General features: G+C 39.1%; 2 protein-coding genes across 2 annotated transcripts; one reads left to right on the top strand and one right to left on the bottom strand.

Annotated features, from left to right (window-relative positions):
- Positions 1-2,268: 2,268 nt before the first annotated feature.
- On the top strand, positions 2,269-4,090 carry LOC122641508 (protein STRICTOSIDINE SYNTHASE-LIKE 10-like). Its single transcript, XM_043834764.1, has 3 exons — positions 2,269-2,622; positions 2,979-3,242; positions 3,394-4,090. Exons 1-3 carry the CDS (start codon positions 2,342-2,344, stop codon positions 3,962-3,964), a joined length of 1,116 nt encoding a protein of 371 aa, XP_043690699.1. The 5' UTR covers positions 2,269-2,341; the 3' UTR covers positions 3,965-4,090.
- A 6,188-nt stretch (positions 4,091-10,278) lies between these two features.
- On the bottom strand, positions 10,279-11,533 carry LOC122642985 (polygalacturonase-1 non-catalytic subunit beta-like). The gene is made up of 2 exons (XM_043836613.1): positions 11,464-11,533; positions 10,279-11,359 (listed from the first exon to the last, which is right to left on the bottom strand). Exons 1-2 carry the CDS (start codon positions 11,512-11,514, stop codon positions 10,382-10,384), a joined length of 1,029 nt encoding a protein of 342 aa, XP_043692548.1. The 5' UTR covers positions 11,515-11,533; the 3' UTR covers positions 10,279-10,381.
- Between the last annotated feature and the right edge of the window lie 10,216 nt (positions 11,534-21,749).

Genomic DNA, 21,749 nt, shown 5'->3' on the forward strand with positions numbered 1-21,749 from the left:
TTAAAAACCTCTAAAATTGATGAAATTTCAGAACCGAAAGAAAAGAAAACTACTCGCTAGCATGTTCAACCTATATTGTCGTCTCATAAAATGCAAGAGCATTTACCCAATTTTCCCTTCAATCCCATGACGTAGACTGAAAATGGAAATCCCAAATGCACGAATCTGGAATTGTTGGTAACGTTTGCATGATACGTAATCAGGTGAGCATCCTTTGATTCATTATAATTGTAAATTCATTGAATATGAAACCCCTGGTGTTATTTTCGGAGCAATAATGGCAATAGAAAAACTTTTATGGATTTTTTTCAAAAAAACAATTAAGACCTCCTTCGCTTTATTTCCCCTGAATTGATCTACTACCTGCCCCACCCCAACATTTGCGCTCAGCCCTGTAGTGGATCATTATCAGCTCCATTTCCCGGGCAATTCCATTTCTCCAAGTTCCTCAAATAGAGGGGGGCGGTAATGACCACCCTATCCCTGCCCAACCACATTGTCTGGGTGGAGTCCATCCCCCTCTATTAGAGGTATCGGTTCCATTTTCTGGGCAGCTCGATGTTCCCAAGTTCCTCAAATAGGGGGTAGAAATGATCACCCTACCGTTGTCCAACCACACTGCCCGGGTGGGGTCCATCCCCCCTCTATTAGGGATCATTATCTAATCTATTTTCTTGTCCGATCCATTTTCCCAAGTTCCTCTAATAGAGAAAAAAAAAATGATCATCTTACCCCTACCCAAACACATTGCTCTGATGGAATCCATCCCCACTATTAGATGCACTTGAAGAAATAAAACGGGCAGGAAATGAAATAAATAAAAAAACATTTTTTTTATCTGTATTTCAATGGATGATTGGGGTTAATTTATTTTCAGATCTACAATTATAACTTAAAAACGCAAGAACAAACTCACAAAAAATTTACCAAAAAAAACTCACAAAAAATAATATAATTTTAGTTGTAACTTCACGAATCTGGTCCCCATTGGTTGCCGCACCGAGCGGTAAAAGAAATGGAGTAGCAGCTAAAGATGGGCCCGTTGCTCTGTTCACATATCTTTATAAAGATTCAATATACAGATTTGACAACTGAGACGACGTGGTGGATGGTGCAACGAACGTCAGGCGTGGCCTCTCACCTATGTATTCTCCAACAACAAATCTGCTGACGCACAATGATATCAGAATTCGTTATACATCACTAGCATACCCAGCTTTTTTTTTTCTTTTTTTTATTTTATTTCATAAATAGTCACTTAAAAGACAATAAAAACTCACAAAATAATTGACGTCCAATGTTGACTAAGGACTCAACTAATATCATATGGGGTAGGCCGGTCGGGGTCTGCAGTCTGCACACCATTTGCATGTAATGGTAATCAAAGAAAGAGCCCACTTGACAGAGCCCAATACCTCATAATTAAGAGAGGTGAGTTCAATTCTACTTGGCCTACCAAAAAATAAACCGATATTTTTCTTATGCCAAGCTAATTTAAAAAATAAAAATGGTCCATATTTTATGTGGATAGGGTGGCCTATGTACGTGGATGAAGGTGCCCCTCACCTTTCATTAGGGTGGGACGGTCATTTTGCCTCTCTTTCTGTGTTTGGATGTAGATGATCCTAATTTGAGGTATCGGTATTGGTGTCGGTATCAATATCGAATTGTCAGATATGATTGATACTGCATGATTTTGAAGGCGATCGATATCGATATCTGACCGATATTGTATCAGTGAATGGTATGAACAAGGAATAAAATAGTCAAAAAACCCATTAAAAAAAACATATGTAAATTTATCCGATCCATATCGATATTATATCGATATCGTATAAAGTGACCGATACCTGATCTGATACCGTGCACTTAAATCATACAGACAGTTTCACTCCCCCATAGAGAACTTTTTTCACAAAGAAACGGACAAAAACACACACACACACACACACACATATTTCCTATGCCAAGCTAATGGGGACAACCCCATTTGGGCTGAAACTCAACAAATAAGATAAGCAACATATCTATAAATTTGGGCCCATCTCATTTACCACTTGGTACAAAGCTGAACCGGTGGGGCTAGATCAGCCTTTATTTAACAAAGGGGGATGGTGCAGGTCTGGATGGAGAAAGACAAGTAAGCACTCTTATGTCACTTCATCTGCAGCCCATTAATTAAGTAGTTAAGGATTCTTACCATTATATTATCCATCTAAAACTAAATAAATAGCCTCAAAGGTCAGAATCTATCATTTTAGTAGCAGGAAACAAAGAATCTAGCCTCATCTCTTTTCTTTCTGTCTCTCTATTCTTTCTTTGCCTCTTCCTTTCTGAGACTATGAAATCTATCTTCATCTTATTTCCAGCAATTCTTGCAGTTCTTTCCATCTACTTGTCTACCAAACCATTTCCTTCATTTAAGCCTCCGCTTATTCCCGGAGCCCATGACAACCTTCAAGATGCAGAGGTTATTCGTCTCGCCGAAGGAGCTGTTGGCCCAGAGAGTATAGCCTTTGATCCTAATGGAGAAGGTCCATACACAGGTGTTGCCGATGGTCAAATCCTTAAATGGCAAGGAAATCAAGGCTGGAAAGTATTTGCACTCACTTCTCCCCAAAGGTAAGAAAAACAAAAATTAAAATTCTTGTGTTTCTTTAAATGGCCTGACAGAGGAGTAGTAAAGGAGAAAAGTTATTATTCTTCTCTCTCTTCTTTTTCTGTTACAATTAATACTATTTCCCTTTCTTTACTTTTTTCTGTTTGTGGGTAACTGAATATAGTAGATCAAAAAACCTAGGGAGAATACAATTTTGGAATGGAATTTTGTCTGTGTGATGTGCCTAATGGGTTTGATCTAGTGTATCGTTAGATTGGGTCAATCTAGTACGGATTAGGTTAAAAGATTTGATTTAATGTGTTTCATCAGCTTTAGAGTTTTTAACGAAAGAGAATTGTAACTTTTTACTGGAGATCAGGAATGAGTGCGAACGCCCAATTTCAGCAAAGATGGAACATGTATGTGGGAGACCATTAGGATTAAGATTTCATCCCAAGACTGGAGATCTCTACATTGCTAATGCCTACCTTGGGCTCCAAAAGGCAGACCCAAATGGAGGTTTGGTGACTCAATTGATCACCGAGGCTGAAGGCGTACCCTTACGTTTCACCAATAGTTTGGACATCGACGGCGATGAAGATGTAATCTATTTCACTGATTCTAGCACAAATTTTCAAAGAAGGTAATTTCATTCATAATACATATATGAAACCTCTGTTTACGTGTGTTAGTCTTTCGGATCAAGTGCTTACCGTTATACTAAAACCAATAATTGGTATCTGAGCCAAGATCACTACCAACAATAAGTAACAAACATTTTTATTTCTTTACAGAGAGTTTATGTCAACAGTTCTAGGCCTGGACAAGACTGGTAGATTGATGAAGTATGATATATCAAGTAAACAAGTGACAGTGTTGCTGAGAGGCCTAGTTTTTCCAAATGGGGTGGCTTTGAACAAAGACTGCACCTTCTTGCTAATCTCAGAAACTACTACTTGTAGGATCCTAAAGCTTTGGCTTAAAGGTCCTAAAGCTGGAAGTCTTGATGTCTTTGCTGAGTTACCTGGATTTCCTGATAATATTAGAAGGAATTCAAAAGGGGAGTTTTGGGTTGCTTTGTACAGTAAGAACGGCAAATTTGAGAACTGGGCTCTTACAAATCCTTGGTTTGGGAAGGTTTTCTTGAAGCTTCCTGATAGAGTTAAGAGATTACAGTCAATAATTGGTGAGATGAAGGCTCATGCAATTGCTGTAAAGCTGAATGAGGAGGGAGAAGTTGTAGAAATTTTTGCAGATAGTCAAGGAAAGACTTTGAAGTTTATTAGTGAAGTGGAAGAACATAATGGAAATTTGTGGTTTGGGTCAGTGTTGATGCCCTTCATGGGCCGTTATAACTTGCAATAAGTGTAAAGCAGCCTTGACTTGGGGTCTTAGTTTTTTGTTTGAGAATGAGATATGTCCAATTTAGTAGAGGAGAATAAGAAGAAGAAATAAAAGGTTTCTAGGCCCAAGTTTAAAAAAGTCACCAGCTTTCTTATATTGATACTCAACTGCTATCATGAAAGATGTCATCTCAATCTTTATGGAAAAATTGGTTCACCATCAAATTGAATATATATATATTTTAATAAAAAAGGGAAAGAGAACACTACCTGGTAGCATGCGATGTGTGACTCTTACGCCTAAGCATAGGGCCATGTGAAATGACTGTCATGTGCTCAGAGATTTTTGCCTTTCCATAGGGTAATGGCAATCATTTTGTTCTGCCCTGTGCTGGCTCGTGTGCCACATGGAACTAGGTAGCATTCTTTTTCCCTTAAAAAAAATATGAATCTCTTTGTAGATCATGAGGAAACTTAATGGATGAAATCCAAAAATCCTTAATGAGGCTTTGAGCTTCCAAACCAATAAGGTAAGAAATCCTCCTCAGCGTGTCAGCCACTCTAGTGCGCATATGACAGTCGGAGGCACTCAGGGTCAGGGTGCGTGTCGTAATGCTCTCAGCTATCAGATGGATGTTGCAGATACTGCTGCACAGGAGAGGATCCGGGTCCTTAGAAGAAGGATCCGTCTCCTCTTCAGCGCGGCACGATATGCAACGTCCAACGGCTATAGAGCCACGATGCGCGTTGGGATGTGTGCTGGCATGGGCATCATGGTTCTGTAAATGTTAAATGTGCATTGCACAATATGCCGCACTACAGAGGCGCCTGATCCTTATAAGAACTAGTTGAACACCGTTCTTCTGTAGGGTATCTACTGTTGAAACTGTAAAACATGATTTCAAACAAGATTTAGATCCTCTATGGCATGCTGTCCGTAGCGGTCTGAGCCGTGCAGACTGAGCTGCAAGTGCAAAGACCGCTTTACTCCTTCCCAAATGCCTTGTCCGAGCGGGGGTAAAGCAATCTTTGCACACGCGGCTCAGTCTATGCCGCACTGGCCGCTACAAACATCTGCGCCCTAGAGGATCTGAATTGTTTTTAACAACCTGCTTAGTCTTTTCATAATTATTTACTTGTTCGGAAGATATATAAAATCTGTTATTGAATTCAAATTCGATTTAAATAATCGGATTTCGAATATTAATTATTCTATTCGATTTAACAAAAGGTCTAGTATCATTTAACAATTTTAATTTTTAAATGGAAGCACGTGCTTACTTTTCCAGTCAAAAAGAAGTGCCTTAGCTTTTCTTTGGCTAGAAAAGAGGTGTCTTTGGTGGAAATTTATCTATTAAGCACTCTCTTCTTCGGGGAGTTGTCGTTTTATTCTTTTTCGATGAATCCAAAGTTCAGGTTGTCAAGAATCAGTCGCGATTACCCGTGACTTAGTCTATGATTAAAGAAGTAAATGGATAATTGAAAATTCGATCGGTATCCATATCTGTTTAGGGACATCTGTATTCATTTAGAGAAATTTGAATACTTAATAATAAAAAAATTAAGTAAATAATGATCTTGAGGGTTTTTAAAGATTCAATAGATTCTAGAATATGAGAAAAAGAAAATCATGATCTAAGAGATATAGATAGAGAGTGAATTGTATCCGCTAGGGGGAGGAAGGTCCAGGTTACACAAGGCAGAGATGTAAACAGATGGTCAAAAAACCGAATTCGATCCGCATCCGAATCTGTTTAGAGGTATTCATATTCGGCCAGAGAATATCTTGATCTGATCACATCCGATCCGTATCTGAGCCGAATCCAATCCGTTTACATCCCTATCTATGATGGAATTTCGATTCTTGTACCTAGGGGTGTCAATGGGCCGGGCTGATCCTGACTTACCCCAAACCCGAGCCCAATCCACATCTCAATCTTTATGAAAAGAAATTGGTTCACCATCAAATTGAATTTTTTTTTTTCTAAAAAAGGGAAAGAGAAAACTACCTGGTCGCATGCGGCATGTGGCTCTTGCGCCTAGACATAGGATTGTGTGCAATGACTGTCATGCGCTCGAAGATTTTTGCCTTTTCATAGGGTCACGACAGTGTTCTGCCCTATGCCTAGGCACACGAGCCTTGTGCCACACGCAATTAGATAGCATTCTTTTCCCCTAAAAAAAAATACGAATCCCTTTGTAGATCATGAGGAAACTTATTGGATGAAATCCGAAAATCCTTAATGAAGCTTTGAGCTTCCAAACCAATAAGGAAAAAAATCCTCCCCAGCGTGCCAGCCACTCTAGTGCGCATATGACAGCTGGAGGCACTCAGGGTTAGGGTGCGTGTCGTAATACACCCAGCTATCAGATGGACGTTGCAGAGACTGATGCACAGGAGAGGATCCGGGTCCTTAGAAGAAGGATCCGGCTCCTTTGCAGCACGGCACGATATGCAACGTCCAACGGCTATAGAGCCACGATGCGCGTTGGGATGTGTGTTGGTGTGGGCATCATGGCTCTGTAAATGTAACATGTGCGCTGCACAATATGCCGCGCTACAGAGGTGCCTGATCCTTAGAAGAACTAGTTGAACACCGTTCTTCTGTAAAACATGATTTCAAACAGGATCTAGATCCTCTATGGCGTGCTGCCCGTAGCGGCCTGAGCGACGTAGACTGAGCTGCACGCATAAAGACCACTTTACCCCTACCCAAATACCTTGCCCGAGCGGGGGTAAAATGATCTTTGTGCACACGACTCAGTCTACGCCACACAGACCGCTATGGGCAACTGTGCCCTAGAAGATCTGAATTGTTTCAAACAACTTGTTTAGCCTTTCTATAATTATTTACTTGTTCGGCAGATATATAAAATCTGTTATAGAGTTTGAATTCGATTAAATAACCGGATTTCGAATATTAATTATTCTATTCGATTTAACAAAAGGTCTAGTATCATTTAAAAATTTAAATTTTATAAAAAAGAACCCCGCGCCCTTTTTTTAAAAAACTGTTTTTTGGTTACCTCTCTTTCGATGAATCCAGAGTTCAGGTTGTCAAGAATCAGTCGCGATTACCCTTGACTTGGTCTGTGATGAAGTTTCAACGGCCGGGTTGGTCCTGACTTGGCCTAAAGCCTAACTCAATCCTAAGGTCCTTTAATTCAGCCCAGGCCCAGCCCGGCCCTACCACGGTTTACAAGAGCCCGGACCAGGCCTGATTGATCCTTAATACAGGGTCAGACTCCGGATGGATTAGGATGGACTCGGGTTGGCTGGGTTTATTTGACACCCGTACCTGTACCATTTTCTTATGGACTTGCTTCCTCAGTTAGAATTTTATTGTGATAGTTAGATTCTCTAGTTGTTTGGTTTATATATGAGAATCGATCTTCGCTTCTATGCTCTAATTGCATTAAAATCAAACATCGTTGTGAAGAATCCCCATATCTAGATCAACCAGATATTTTCTTAGATTCCTATTCTTCAGTTCCTAGGGGAGAGTTGTCAATCTCGTTTGTTACAATGATTCTTCTTTGAAGAACTAATATTTTATTTGAAGTTTGTTGATTGTTTGATGAATTGATACATCAGGCTGAGTCATGGTGACATATTGGAGGGCACCAACAATAGAACGATAACGTGTGGGTTCAACCATGAGAGCACTCCTAAGTTGGACCATAACCGGACATGAACCCGACCATTGGTTGAATTAGTTCAGAGTGTACTCAATAGTTTTGTAATATTGTCATATATTTGGGTCCTAGACATCTATCTAGGTGGTGACTCTATTTCATTAAGACCTCAAACCCGGTTCAATCCCAAATGGGACCTGAAACCCCCGATGGGATCTCACAAAAATAAACAAAAAAATGTAAAGAGGGGAGGAGAAGATATTATACCTTCACTAGACATCCATCCAAAAGTTTGGGGTTAATTACCTGGAGCTTTGGTGGCATAGCATAGACTTTCTCTCTCTCTCTCTATCTAGTGCATCTCACAAGAGCCAAGAAATCATGCTTCACTCAAGAGTGTTCTCTAGTGCATTCAAGTGTGTCCTGGAATGGGGAGGGGGAGGCCTCTATTTATAGAGTTGAATCACGTACCCCTCTCTAATTGTGGCAACTAATGGTAGGAACTAATGTCAATCATTAGACATAAGGGCTACATAGAGGGCGAAGATTAGTCCTCCAAGATCTTCTAGTTTTTAAGGCAAGCCAGTGGTAGTGATTAATCAAAAACATTGGATGCAAAGATTTAAATCCAAGGTCTAAAATTAGCCCAACAAAGTGGCAAGTCTTTCTAATGAAAGATTTGTTTGCCACAAGACCAAAGGGGATTCAATTTGTAGTCTTTTGTTTCAACCGTAGGATCTATGTATAGATTAGGGCCAAGATTAACCCACCCTCCACTAAGGAAGCTGGAATTATCAAGATTTCTTCAACACCTAAGGGGTAAAGATTTTATGTATCCTAACCCACCATTATATTTTGGGTTTTTCAAAGTCGATCAAGGCTACATATGCTATCTTTTAGCAAAGGTATGTCCCCCCTTGGATGGTGAATATTCACCCAATCCAAGGGGAGGGGTGAACCTTGATTGCCACCTAAGGAAAGATTATGTAATCTGAAGTGGCTATTCCCATCCCTTGGATTTAGGATTTGTTATTGTCGAAATCTGTTGGGATCCAAGCTTGCACACAAAAAAACTAGGAGACAGAGCAGAAGAGTGGCCTAGAGTTGATTCCTAATGGGGATTCTTCAATGCCTAAATCAGATCTTAGAGATACAGAAGTTATCGAGGTCGAAGACAAAAGGCCGATAACAGTATTCAAGAACAGACAAGATAGACTGAGTCGGATTAGAGTGAACCTTACCCCTTCTTCTGTACTGTAACTCTATTTATATGGTCCTCCTGGACTGTCCCTTCTGTTCTTTGAGTCAAGTGTTCCTAAGGCTGACGGAGATCTAAGTAGGAACGGTTAATGGAATTTGTCCGTATTAGCAACTGGCATAATGAGGAGTCGTCATCCCGAATTGTTATCCTCTCCTGTCACAGCATGGTGCAGTAGCGCATCGTGCGACGCTGCAAAGGCCATGTGGCACAGTGGACCCCACATAGTGCACATGGCCTTTGCAGCTACCGCACGATGCGCTACTACACCGTGCTGTAATAGGAGAGGATAAAAATTCGAGTCATCCCTCTTGCAGGCCACTTGTAAAGTTCCTTATTCATGGATCCAGTGTGAGGGGCTGAGGGCTGGCAGTTTATTTAGGCCTCAGGCATGTATTTCGTGAGTTACCTTTGGTCTGGGTTTATTACACATGTCGTCTTGTCATTGGGGGTTACTTCTGATATGTATCAGGCTTTATTACATCAAGGATTGGGATTGAATTACCCCAAGTAGAATCCACGTACCTATAAATAAAGGGTAGGAGGAATCAAGGCATTAGGATGGGTTGGATAGTGATCCTACGGTCAAAAATAAATGTTTTTAACTAGGAAATACGATAGGCTACTAACCCCTAACCTCATTCCCACTAGGATTTTAACTGATTTGGAGGTACCCAAAAAGCCCATAGGAGCTTTAAGGCAGCTCCAACTGGAACGGCCAGAGGCTCCTCAAGGAACCTGTAGAAGGAGAGTTTGAGCCATCCAAGAGGCTGCCCAAGAAGCCAGGCTGGTTCTATTTGGGACAAAATCACAATTTTGGGCCACATTTGGGTCCTCCCCCTTGGCCAACCCTAGGTGGACCTAACCAGGTTGTGGAGGATTTGACCGGTTCAACCGCATCTGGTCAAAATACCCTAAAATGTAAATCTATTATAACTTTAGTCGGGTGGTCAAAAAATTACAAATCGGTGCCATTGGAAAGATAATCCTGAGTACTATCCCATGGGTAATAGAATAAGAATCAGGTGTTGTTTTCATGTTTTCAGCTCACCTAAGATTAATTTGTATGAAATAATGATTAAAATGTGTCATTATTATCCTTTTTTATAACAATTTGTAAAGTTTGGGTAATTCCAATATTGTTTAGTGTGGGTGGGGAACCCTTCCTCTTAAAATTAAGTTCCATCAACCATTCCAAGGCTTTAGAGGGTCTCAGCGGACGTGCCAAAAATTGTTTGCCACTTTTTCCAAGCAAAATTTTACTTAGAAAGTTTTCACTTCAAGTAGGATATCTGAATAAAGTAAAATATTACCTCATAGACTTGTTTGCATATGGGCTTTTGTTGATGTACTCGGCATGCTTGACTAAAAATTTTACCGGAGATTTCAAGTTGTCATAAATTATGCTGGACAATTGAGACCATAATTATATTGAAACTTAATGACAAGTCACAATAGGTCATTATTTATCCTTCAAATAGCATAAGCTGTAACATTTAACACAAAACAAGAGAACTATAAGATAATCAAGTCTTCAAATGTTACTCAACCCAGACTCTTTGTCCAGACCATTCCATTCTCGCTTATCCAATGACAAACTTCAATTAAGCCTGGGCCAAAACCCAACAGCTTAAAAGCAAGATGGTTTGGATTCCAAGTTGATGTGTCATAATGGCATGCCATGATCGCATGATTCACTTCCTTTCGAGCATGTATATCAACTGCATATATTTTTACTTTCTGTAAAACATGGCAATAATAAACTTGAAATAAGAATGGTAGACTATGACATATGATTGGTGCTTCAGAGAGGTTTCCATAGATGAGTTTCACTTCTCCAATTGTGACATTCTCATAAGATCCTTCAATGCTCTCACTACTCCATACACCGACATGGTGCCCTAATTTCTCAACAACAAAATCTATGAAATCCTCGGCGGAAGTCACACAGGTGCATTGCTCACCTCGAATGGGGCTCTTCTCGCATATCTCAAGAGTGTCTTGAATATACCCATCCATGTTTGATTCATCGATCACACCAAAAAGGTTCTTCAATTCCTTGATCCGGGAAAATGAAAATGGAATTTTTGATACCAAACGTCTTGGCAAGAAGGATTTATAGGACACTGGGTCTCTTAAATCAGGGACAGGCATGAAAGCTCCTTCTTTCACCATTGACTCCCGAAAAAATGGTAATCCCCCTTGGGTGGCAACTGATAGGGGTCCTTCATTTGGAACGTATTCATATTTCACTCTATCACCATTCCACTGGGCTATTGGTGGAAGAGTAGTGTCATATGTAATCTTCTTCACTTGTGCATTTGAAGAACAAGCAACATTAGCTTGCTTACAGAATAAATGCAGGTTGGAAGCCAATTCATTTTTCTCTATAAGTTTCATAAACATTGATGTCTGAACGAGACTTAATGGAGAATCCTTTGCAGCTAACCAATGTGGAGGGTGTGGAAGACCAATATGGTCTTCCCAGTACTTTGAAAAAGCATTTTCAGCTTGAGAAGAACCCTACAATTTCAACAGAAAAACATATCAACCAAATAAGGTAAAAAAGGGACAAACTATAATCACATTGAAATAAATGGATAATGTAAAAGCATTATTTTTCTTACACTAAAGTATGCTACTACCAGCAGTCCAAGCAACACAATGGGATGGGTCATGGTGGAACCGAAATAGAGAATGGATGGTGATAGTTATTGCATGGAAATGGTGGAGGTTTTGAATGTGGTGTTTGAATTTATATAGAGGGAAAAAATTTTATAACCAACAAATGAAAAATGGGGGAGGTTTTGTTAGTCTCTAAATAAATTTTATAACCAACAAATGAAAAATGAGGGAGGTTTTGTCCGTCTCTAAATGGCTAAAAGCTTCTAGTGATTCTCAATTTTTGAATTTAAAAAATTTAATGTATGTTTTTTAATTTTTTTAAGAAAGAGCCTTAGTGAAAATTAATAAAGTGGGTTGAATTACAAATTTAAAAAAAATTTGCATTGATTTTATATCAATTCAACCAAACAACTTCACATCAGTTGCAACCAAACGACTTAAAAGGAAAAAATAAATTTCCTTTCACTTCCCTTCCCTTTCCCATTTCCCTTGCAACCAAACGGAGTTTGAGGGAAATTTGGTGTAAACTCCTTCGAATTAAAAATTTTAATTTTTTATGACCTTTTCATTAATGTGAGACCAAAATTTTTATGATTGGTAGGCCTTACTATACAGGTTGAGTCCTGTATCCAACTCTACCTATAATAAAATTCACATTTTGTTCAAAAAGAAGTTCCTAAAGAAGATATAGGTGACAACTAAACTATTTATATTAACTTTAACAATTAAAAAGCTAATGTCCTGAAGTTTTATTTAATTTAAGAAAATAATTTTTTTTTATGAAAAACCTAAGCCATACATTTTTTTAGGTCAGACTAACCACCCATATGGCTGGTTCAAGAAACAATTCAAATTTCTATTCTTGAAATGAACTTTGAGACTTTTGGGTCATGACGCAAGACCATGGAAGGAAAACTTTGAGAGGAGGGGAAACTCCGAAATGTACTCATAGCAAGAATTGGTAAGAAAAGTTTAGGCATAGAAAAGATAACACAGTTGTTATTCACGGAAATTTCGGCAGAAGATAATTGAGATATGCCAAACGTAGAAACACGAAACATTTTTTGTTATGTATGTAATGGGTGAACCATTAGTTATTGTAGGTTATATTTAGGTATATTATATTATGGGTTTATGGTATAGGTTAATGGGAAAATTTTGAATGTTTCTACTACAAGGCTGGCAGCCAAGGAAAATGGTATCTTTAAGGGTATTTAAAAAAATAATAAAACCTAGGAGGGTATTTATAAACCCAACGGGGAACTGAATTATTCCATTTGCATTGGCTGCCAGCCTTGTAGAAGGAGCATACACTAGCAAAATTTCATCCAGGTTAATGAGTATGTTGTAGTGAGTGGAAGGAGGAGTTGTGCGTGGGAAGAGTTGTATGGATAATGTTAAGTGAATCACTAGAAGTTATGTAATGTCTGTTTCCTCAGCCCTATTAAACAACACTATGGAATAGATGAAGCCGACTATTGAATTCCCTAATTTATCACTTAGTGATGAGGTAGGTTTTTTCACCAAAGCCAGACGTCCTTGCTTCGTCCGTTAAGCAATCCATACTCTCTCTATTTTTTTTTTCTTTTTCGTATTTTATTTTTCTTGAGGTCTTTTTGGTCATTTTTATGGGGGGTTTTTCAAGGTTCTTGTTGCGACTGAAGCTTCAATGTTGTCCATGTCCAATTGTCGTCATCACCGTGGGCAAGTGGCGATTTCCAACGTATACAGCTTGCAACTTGAATCACAAGCCTGAAACCTTTCTTTTCATCTTTCTCCTGCTTATTATCTTTTCTTTCCTCTCTCTTCTCTCTCTTTTATGACTTTTGTAACAACTTAAAATGAATCAAAACCTTGTTAGAATTTTAGTTCTAATAAAATTCCATATGGACATAATTAAACCCCTAAACCAGGCTAATTAGGGTTTTGGTTTAATAAAGTGGGATCATTAAGTTATATTAGAAGTCTAATGTGGACTGGCTTAGTGTGAGCCAGATAGATTTCTATTGGGACTGTGATGAGTCAGACCCTATAGGGATTACTATATAAGGAGAGCTAGGTCCCCCCTCTACCCATCACAACTAATTATTCTCAATCACTATTGAGGAGTGCATTCTGGAAAGAGAGTGAGATATTCAGTGTTCATCGTCCCTGCGCATACGATATTCTCATCAGGCCAGTTACTTTGGGAATAGAGGGGAAGCACCTAGATCTTTGTTCTTTATTTTTCGCTGCAATCATCATCACTATGGATGCGAAACAAGGTCAGTGGTTCTATCCCTATTTTCTATTATTTATTTGATTGTGTTCTTGAACGCCCTATGGAGATCCTGGCTTTTGGGATTTTATCCCTATTCGGATCGATTTATTCTAACATGTGGTATCAGAGCCTCCATAGATCCGTTCTTGAACCTATATAGATTCAAAATAATAGAACATAATAAGGGAATCGAAAATTTTTTTGTTCGAATCAAGTTTTTTAGGGTTTTTTTCAATTTTTTGAAAAACCCGTACGGATACTAGCATTCTGTCGGATTTTTTCTCCGACAAAAGTCGAAATAAACCACATGGGTGGATAGAACTCGGGACGCTGAGAATTCCGGTGGGTGGATCACCACCGGCGGCCGCCGGACGCGCTCTCACGCGCCGGCGGAAGCGACGAGTGGATCTCACTCGCCGGCAGAAGTAAAAAAAAAGTTTTACGGGGTTTGCTATCGTGCGCCCCTGCCAGTTATAAGATCTGCTAACGTGCGCCGTCGGGTCAGGTTGACCCGTTTTCCAACCCGAAGACCCGACCCGAATTCTAACCCTGTCAAAGGTGACCGAACCCGGTTGGACTGGGTCTGAACCGGTTTACTCGAACCGGGGTTGAGCCAAATTGATTTGGTTTGACTTTTCGGACCGGTTTGACCAGTACAGTCAACCGGATTTGGACTTGAACTTTGACCGAGCTTTCTGGGGGCTACGAGACTCCTTTTGGGGTCCCATTTTTTGCGTTGGCTCTGTTTTTCTGTGCTCTACACAGTGGTGCCCTCTGTTTTGATCAGATATGCATATTTAAATATTTTTGGTATTCTATTGATGCATGCCCTTTTATGTAATTTATCGATTCATTCTATTGGGAACCGAACCAATTTCTGACTTGCTGGAATACCTACCTTGATGAACAGAATCGTTGGATTTTGTGTTAGTTTTAAGACATTAAAAATAGATATGCATATTTTAAATATTCTTGGTATTCTTTTGATGTATGCCCTATTCTGGAATTTGTCGATTCGTTCCATTGGGAACCGAACTAATTTTTTGACTTGCTGAAATACCTACTTTGATGAACAATACTGTTGGCATATTTGTGTTAATTTTGAGACAGTTAAGCCCCTTGTCATAAATTATAAAATAACACAATTTGCTTAAGGATGTAAGTAATTTTGGAATATCCCAAGAGAGGGTTCCATGGGTTCGACAGGATGCAGCCGCCAAAGCGACCTTCCTTGTTGAATTTGTGAAACACTGGTCTTATACAGTTGTGGGATGTCCTTCAATTTTGATGTGTGGTCATACACCCAAAGGTGGTGATCATGTATTGGTACTTGAAGGGGTACATATACAGTATGCATATGAATAGGCTGACCCTAGAATTCTACACACCCAAAGGTGGTGGATTTTGAAAGTTGAGCTGTATTCCCATGGCCACTGGTATGTAGGGATTTTTACAATTGCATATTGAGAATTCAGCCCAAAGGTGTTTTCACAATGATGTGTGTAAAATTCTCATTAGCTTATAAGGTTTCAAGCTGTACTTGCATCATGCTGATTATTGTACTGTTCATTGTTTAAATTTTCAGTCATCTTTTCTGTCAATAATAACACGGTCACTATTGAGATTCTTACTGGGTCAAATTTTAAGAAGTGGAAAGAGGGCATTATGTTTTCCATGGAGATGGCAAATGTGCATACGTCCCTTGTTATAGATAAACCAATGGACCTAACAGCTGATAGTACTGAGGATGAAAAACTTGTGTATTCTGCATGGAAAAAGAGTAATCGCTTAGCTATACCATCTATAAAGAGGTCGATACCAGAACACCTTAAGAGTGGTCTACCTGATAAATGTATTGCCAGGGAATTGCTGGATGCAATTTCCAAGAGATACCAAGCTTCATCGAATGCTGAGATTGGGAGACTTCTGTAAGGGCTATTTAATATAGAATATCATGGTTCTGGGGGTGTTAGGGATTATATTGTTTGGATGATTGACTATCAAACCAAAATCAAAGCCTTGAATATTGCTCTTCCTGATGCCTTGATTGTTCATCAAGTTCTGAATACCCTACCTTCTGATTTTGACATCATCAAAACCAACTATGTTTCCCAGGATGGTGTCTGGAGTATCGATGACCTTATTTCTAGGATTGTATCCGAAGAAGATAAACTACTTGTTATTTTCAAATCCCATGAGAGTGAAAAGTCTAAAAACCATACTCATAAGTCTACCAATAAAGAGTGCGATCGGATTAACAATTTGGGACCTAAGAAAGACTCTTTCAAGAAAGAGAGTGATTGCTGCTTCTTTTACAAGAAGAAGGGTCACATAAAGAAGGATTGCAACAAATACAAGACTTGGTTATCAAAACCCAGGCCATCAGGTAACGATTCTTTGGCTTTTGTTTGTAAATCCAATCTATCATAAGCCTCATCCAGTACTTGGAAGCTAGACGGCGGGGTAACTAACTAAGTTGCTTTTACCATATAGGGATTCATAAACCGAAAGAGGCCAAATCAGGATGAATCAAGGCTTGTCATAAGAAACGATGGATATGATTGACGTAAAGTTCGTGGGAGATATCATTTTATTACTAATTTCTAGTTTTAATTTAACTGTAAAGAATACTTTTTATGTACCATCCTTCAAGCGGAATTTAATTTCGATTTCAGTGTTGGACATTGTTAGTTACCATTTTGAAATAAAGAACAGTATGATAAATTTGTTTCAAATAAAGTTGGTTCCTGCATTACGTCCAATGGATTGTACAGACTGTGTTTATCTCCCTATGATAGCTACGTGTTTCATAATGTTAAAAACGTTGTTTCCAAAAGACTCTTACCTAAAGAACGGTCTTTCACATTGTGGCATAAGATGTTAGGTCATATTTCTAAGGCAAAAGTGGAAAGACTGATAAAGTCTGACATCCTACCTACTCTCAAAAGTTATCTAGAAACTTATGTAGACTGATGTAAGGAAAAAATGACCAAGATAAAGAAGAAAACTGTAGTCTATAGTTCTGACCTGTTGGAGGTCATTCACACTGACATCAGTGGTCCCTATTTAGCCACATTGTGTAGAAATTTTTTATTTCATCACTTTTAACAGACGACTACTCCCGATATGGCTATCTGTTGTTAATTAAAGAAAAGCCTGAATCTCTTGACAAGTTCAAGATTTTTGGGACTGAAGTTGACAAACAGTTGGGGAAAGTTATTAAAATTGTTAAATCCGATCGTGGGGGTGAGTATTATGGCAGACATGGCGATGCTGGATAGCTTAAGGGCCTATTTGCCAAATACTAAGAGGACTCTAGGATAGTTGGTCAGTTTACTATGCCAGGAAGTCCTGAGAAAAATGGTGTCGCCGAAAGGCATAACCGCACTGGTGAGGAGTATGATTAGTAAGATAAATTTTACCTAAGTTCTTATGGGAGAAGTTTTTGAAAACTACTCTTTGTATCCTTAACCATGTAGTTACTAAACCCAGAAACCATCTTAGAGTTTGAGGGTGCCCTGCAGAAGTAAAACTATATTATCCAACTTTGAACAAGTTGGATCCTAGGACTACTCATTACTATTTTGTTAGCTACCCAGATTATTCGAAGGGATATAAATTTTATAATCCCTGCGAAGGCACTAGGATTGTGGACTCATAGACAGCAAAGTTTTTGGAATTTGATGTGGACGAAAAGAATGATTGTTCTCAGACTGTTCAAGATAATGATATGGTCGATACTTTAGTACCTATTCTTCTACCTATTCAGACGGATGTGGGGCATACTATGCCATTGGTTACACCTACAGGAGTTCAGGATCCTGATATTGATACGATCCTTAACATTCATGTAGCACCTGATGAGATTCCTCTTAATCAGGATGCGGTTGAGGATCCCATCATTGATGCAGTTCCAGCTGAGATTCCTCAGATTCAGGGTGAGGCAGTGGTAGCACCATTACGGCAATCCATCAGGAAGAGAAATTCAGTTATACCATCTATCTATGAGGTCTATCTGGGAGAACATGACTACGACATAGGTTGTGTAGTTGATCCAGATACTTATTCGGGCACTGTTTCTAGTCTTCAGTTAGATTTGTGGTTTGATGTAATAAGAGATGAGGTGAAATCAATGAAACATAATGATGTTTGGGAGCTTGTTGAATTAAACCTGAGGGTCTTGCGGTGGATGGTTGAGACCATCTTGCGTGGACTTAAGAAGTCTATTTACGGTCTCAAACAAGCTTCCAGGCAGTGGTATTTGAAGTTCGACAGTGTTGTGACTTTATTCGATTTTGTGGAAAACAAAGCGGATCAGTGTATATCACAAGGTCAGTGGGAGCAAATTCTATTTTCTCGTAGTTTATATGGATGACATCCTGCTTGCTAGAGGTGACCTAGGGATGTTGCATAAATGAAAGCAACTATTATCTAGGGAATTTGACATGAAGGACCTTGGTGAGATTTCCTTTGTCCTTGGCATTGAGATCTATAGGGATTGTTCTCGCCGTTTACTAAGTTTTTCTCAGAGGACTTATGTTGATCGTATTCAGGAGAGGTTCAGTATGCTGGATTGCAAATCTGGGAATGTTCATGTTCTCAAACTGAGCTCGATACAGTGCCCAAAAAATGAAGCTGAGAAGGATGACATAATGAGGTGCCTTATACTAGCGCACTAGGTAGTATCATGTATGCTCAGGTTTGTATCAGATCGGATATTACCTTTGTGACGGGTCTTCTTGGCAGATATCAGTCAGATCCTGGTCTTAACCACTGGGTTGCTGCCAAGAAAGTATTACGGTACTTGAAGGGGACAAAAGATTATATGTAACATAAAGACACATTCCTGAACTCAAGCTAGTGGGTCATATAGATTCCGACCTTGCTAGCTGTGAGAATGATAGGAGATCTACATCTGGTTATGTTTTTCTGATGGCAGGAAGGATAGTATTATGGAACAGTACAAAACAGACATTGGTAACCACATTGACTATACAAGTAAAGTTTGTAGCATGCCATGGGGCTGCTACTCAGGTTATTTGACTCAGGAATCTCATAAAATAGTTGACCATTTTAGATTTTATGGATAGACCCATCTAGATATATAGTAATAACAGTTTTGCTGTATTGTTTATAAACAACAATAAAGAACTTAGAAGGTCTAAGGACATGAAGGTCAAGTGTTTGACCATAAAGGAGACAGTAAAGAAAGGTGACATTGCAGTGGAGCATATTGATACAGATGATATAGTTATAGATCCCCTAACCTAAGGTCTTCGCCCTTGTGTTTTGAAAGACATGTCATAAGCATGGGTTTAGGTGCATCATGGGATGCGGTTGGTTAGTGAGAGTTGTTTTGCTCCATTGTAAAATGAAGTTTTTTTTCATCTGTAATTTTTACTGTGTGGTAAATCTTGGCTTATATGTATCAGTTGTCATTGCATGCAAAATTCTTTTGAACACTTGGGTGTTTCATTTATTGACATGATGCATATATATATCTAGTTTTAAAGAATTAAGGAATGTGCTAACCTTAAGCAAGGCTGGGGCATTAAGTTATTAGCCTAAAGGTATGTCTTGTAACACATAAAGTAAAACTCGAGTTATTCAAGATGAGACATACAGATTCGTTAGAATCATAAAGATTATTTCTCTAGTGAGCCTGTGCCACTTAAAGAAGAGAAATTTTGGAGACAAATTGATAATACGTAAGGAATCACTATGTGAGTATTGCCGCACTACCACATTACATCCATGTTAGTAGAATTGAGGGCTCTCGTGACCATGAAAGGCTCTGTGTCGCTTGATCATAGATGCAGTTACCACCATGATTCGGTGTCTAAAACTCTATGGGATAGGATTGACTTTCTAATATGACCTCTAGACCAATTTATTTTAAAAATTGTGCACATAAAGTTTTCTTAAAGAGTTGTTAGCCTGTGATTTGTTTTGGTCAAAATTGTTTTTAAATCCTTTTAAAAATAAGGAATTTAATGTAAGTCCAAGTGGGAGAATGTTAGAATTTTAGTTCTAATAAAATTCCATATGGACATAATTAAATCCCTAAACCAGGCTAATTAGGGTTTTGGTTTAATAAAGTGGGGTCATTAAGTTATATTAGAAGTCTAATGTGGATTGGCTTAGTGTGGGCCAGATAGATTCCTATTGGGACTGTGATGAGTCAGACCCTATAGGGATTACTATATAAGGAGAGCTAGTTCCCCCCTCTGCCCATCACAACTAATTATTCTCAATCACTATTGAGGAGTGCATTCTGGAAAGAGATGAAGATATTCAGTGTTCATCGTCCCTGCGCATACGATATTCTCATCAGGCCAGTTACTTTGGGAATAGAGGGGAAGCACCTAGATCTTTGTTCTTTATTTTCCGCTGCAATCATCATCACTATGGATGCGAAACAAGGTCAGTGGTTCTATCCCTATTTTCTATTATTTATTTGATTGTGTTCTTGAACGTCCTATGGAGATCCTGGCTTTTGGGATTTTGTCCCTATTCGGATCGATTTATTCTAACAAACGTAACTTATACGTCTAATTCGCACTCTATCAGTCGACCACCATGAGCTTCTGGTCAAACGGTAGGTAGCCCGCCTTAACCACTTAAACACTCGGTCCCATGTCATTCGGCCAATAGGTCGACTGATGCAATCCGGTTGACTGGTTAAGCTTACTGGCATCGACCAATATATGACTTAGTGGACCAAAAACTATTAAATATGCCGCATCTCTTCCATTATGGATCCAATTGTTAATTGATATGGAAGATTACTCTATTATAACCGTTTTTCGTATTTTGGGGCTTTCCCAAACTCTAACTAAATGGTCCTCTAAAATCACGTGTAGCCGCTGCTTCACCTTAAACTGCAAAACTGACAACCCTTTCTCTTTACTATGGAATACCAATAAGGTCCACACTATTCCGTCAAACTGAACCTATCAAGCACATGTCAGTTATAAAAAATCAATATTAAATACTTGGCTAGGTATGGGGTATGAAATCCTCCCCTTTATTTAAATTTTGTCCACGAAATTCACACGTATCTAGTCATCAAATAATTGGGGATATATAGACCTCATGTCCTCTGCGTGTTCCTATGATGCCTCTTGGACTGAATGTTTCATCCAGAGCACTTTCACATAGGATATGGTGCGGCCCCAGAGAATCTGGTCCTCCTGGTCTAATATCTGTACTGGTGCCTCTTTTAAGATAGGTCTTCCGTCAGCTACAATGGTTCATAACTCAGAATCTGAGACGGGTCTGGTAGATACTTCTTGAGCATCGACACGTGGAAAATGTTATGTATGTTGGACAATACCGGTGGTAAGGTAACTTTGTAGGCAACTTATCCAACTCTGTCTAGAATCTCAAACAGTCCGACATACCTTGGGCTCAACTTGCCCTTCTTCTCAAATCTCATCAATCCCTTCATGGGTTCCAACCTTAGGAAAACCATATCACCTACTGTGAACTCCAGTGTTTTCCTTCTGGCATCTACATAGCTCTACTGTCGACAATGTGCTGCTTTGATTCTCTTTTGAATCAACTTGACCATAGCATAGGTCCTCTATATAATCTCTGATTCTAGTAGTGTCCTCTCACCTAAAGTGCCTCATACGGTGCCATAGCAATGGTTGCTTGATAACTATTATTGTAGGTGAACTCCACCAATGGTAAATGTTCATCCTAAGTACCTTTTAGGTCTATGCTACCTGCTTTTAGCATGTCCTCTAGAGTATATATGGTCCTCTCTATCTGACCATCTGTCTATGGATGAAGATTTTTAAAAGTACTAAAACTCAGCTGACTACCCATCACCCTCTATAAACTCTACTAGAAACATTAAGCAAATCTAAAATCTCTATCTAATATTACGGTAACAGGCACTCCATGCAATCTGACTATCTCATCCACATACAACTGGGCCAATCTGTCTATTTAGTTAGTCCATCCTAATAGGTAGAAAATGTGATGACTTCATCAACCTGTCAACTATGACCCACATTGTCT

This window comes from Telopea speciosissima, chromosome 10 (genome assembly GCF_018873765.1).
Source record: "Telopea speciosissima isolate NSW1024214 ecotype Mountain lineage chromosome 10, Tspe_v1, whole genome shotgun sequence".
Lineage (NCBI taxonomy): Eukaryota > Viridiplantae > Streptophyta > Magnoliopsida > Proteales > Proteaceae > Telopea > Telopea speciosissima.

Coding starts and splice junctions, on each gene's coding strand:
- LOC122641508 (XM_043834764.1), top strand. CDS start 2,342: ATGAAATCTATCTTCATCTTATTTCCAGCAATTCTTGCAGTTCTTTCC. Junction 2,623..2,978: donor GCACTCACTTCTCCCCAAAG/GTAAGAAAAACA, acceptor ACTGGAGATCAG/GAATGAGTGCGAACGCCCAA. Junction 3,243..3,393: donor AGCACAAATTTTCAAAGAAG/GTAATTTCATTC, acceptor ATTTCTTTACAG/AGAGTTTATGTCAACAGTTC.
- LOC122642985 (XM_043836613.1), bottom strand. CDS start 11,514: ATGACCCATCCCATTGTGTTGCTTGGACTGCTGGTAGTAGCATACTTT. Junction 11,360..11,463: donor TGGTAGTAGCATACTTTAGT/GTAAGAAAAATA, acceptor TTGAAATTGTAG/GGTTCTTCTCAAGCTGAAAA.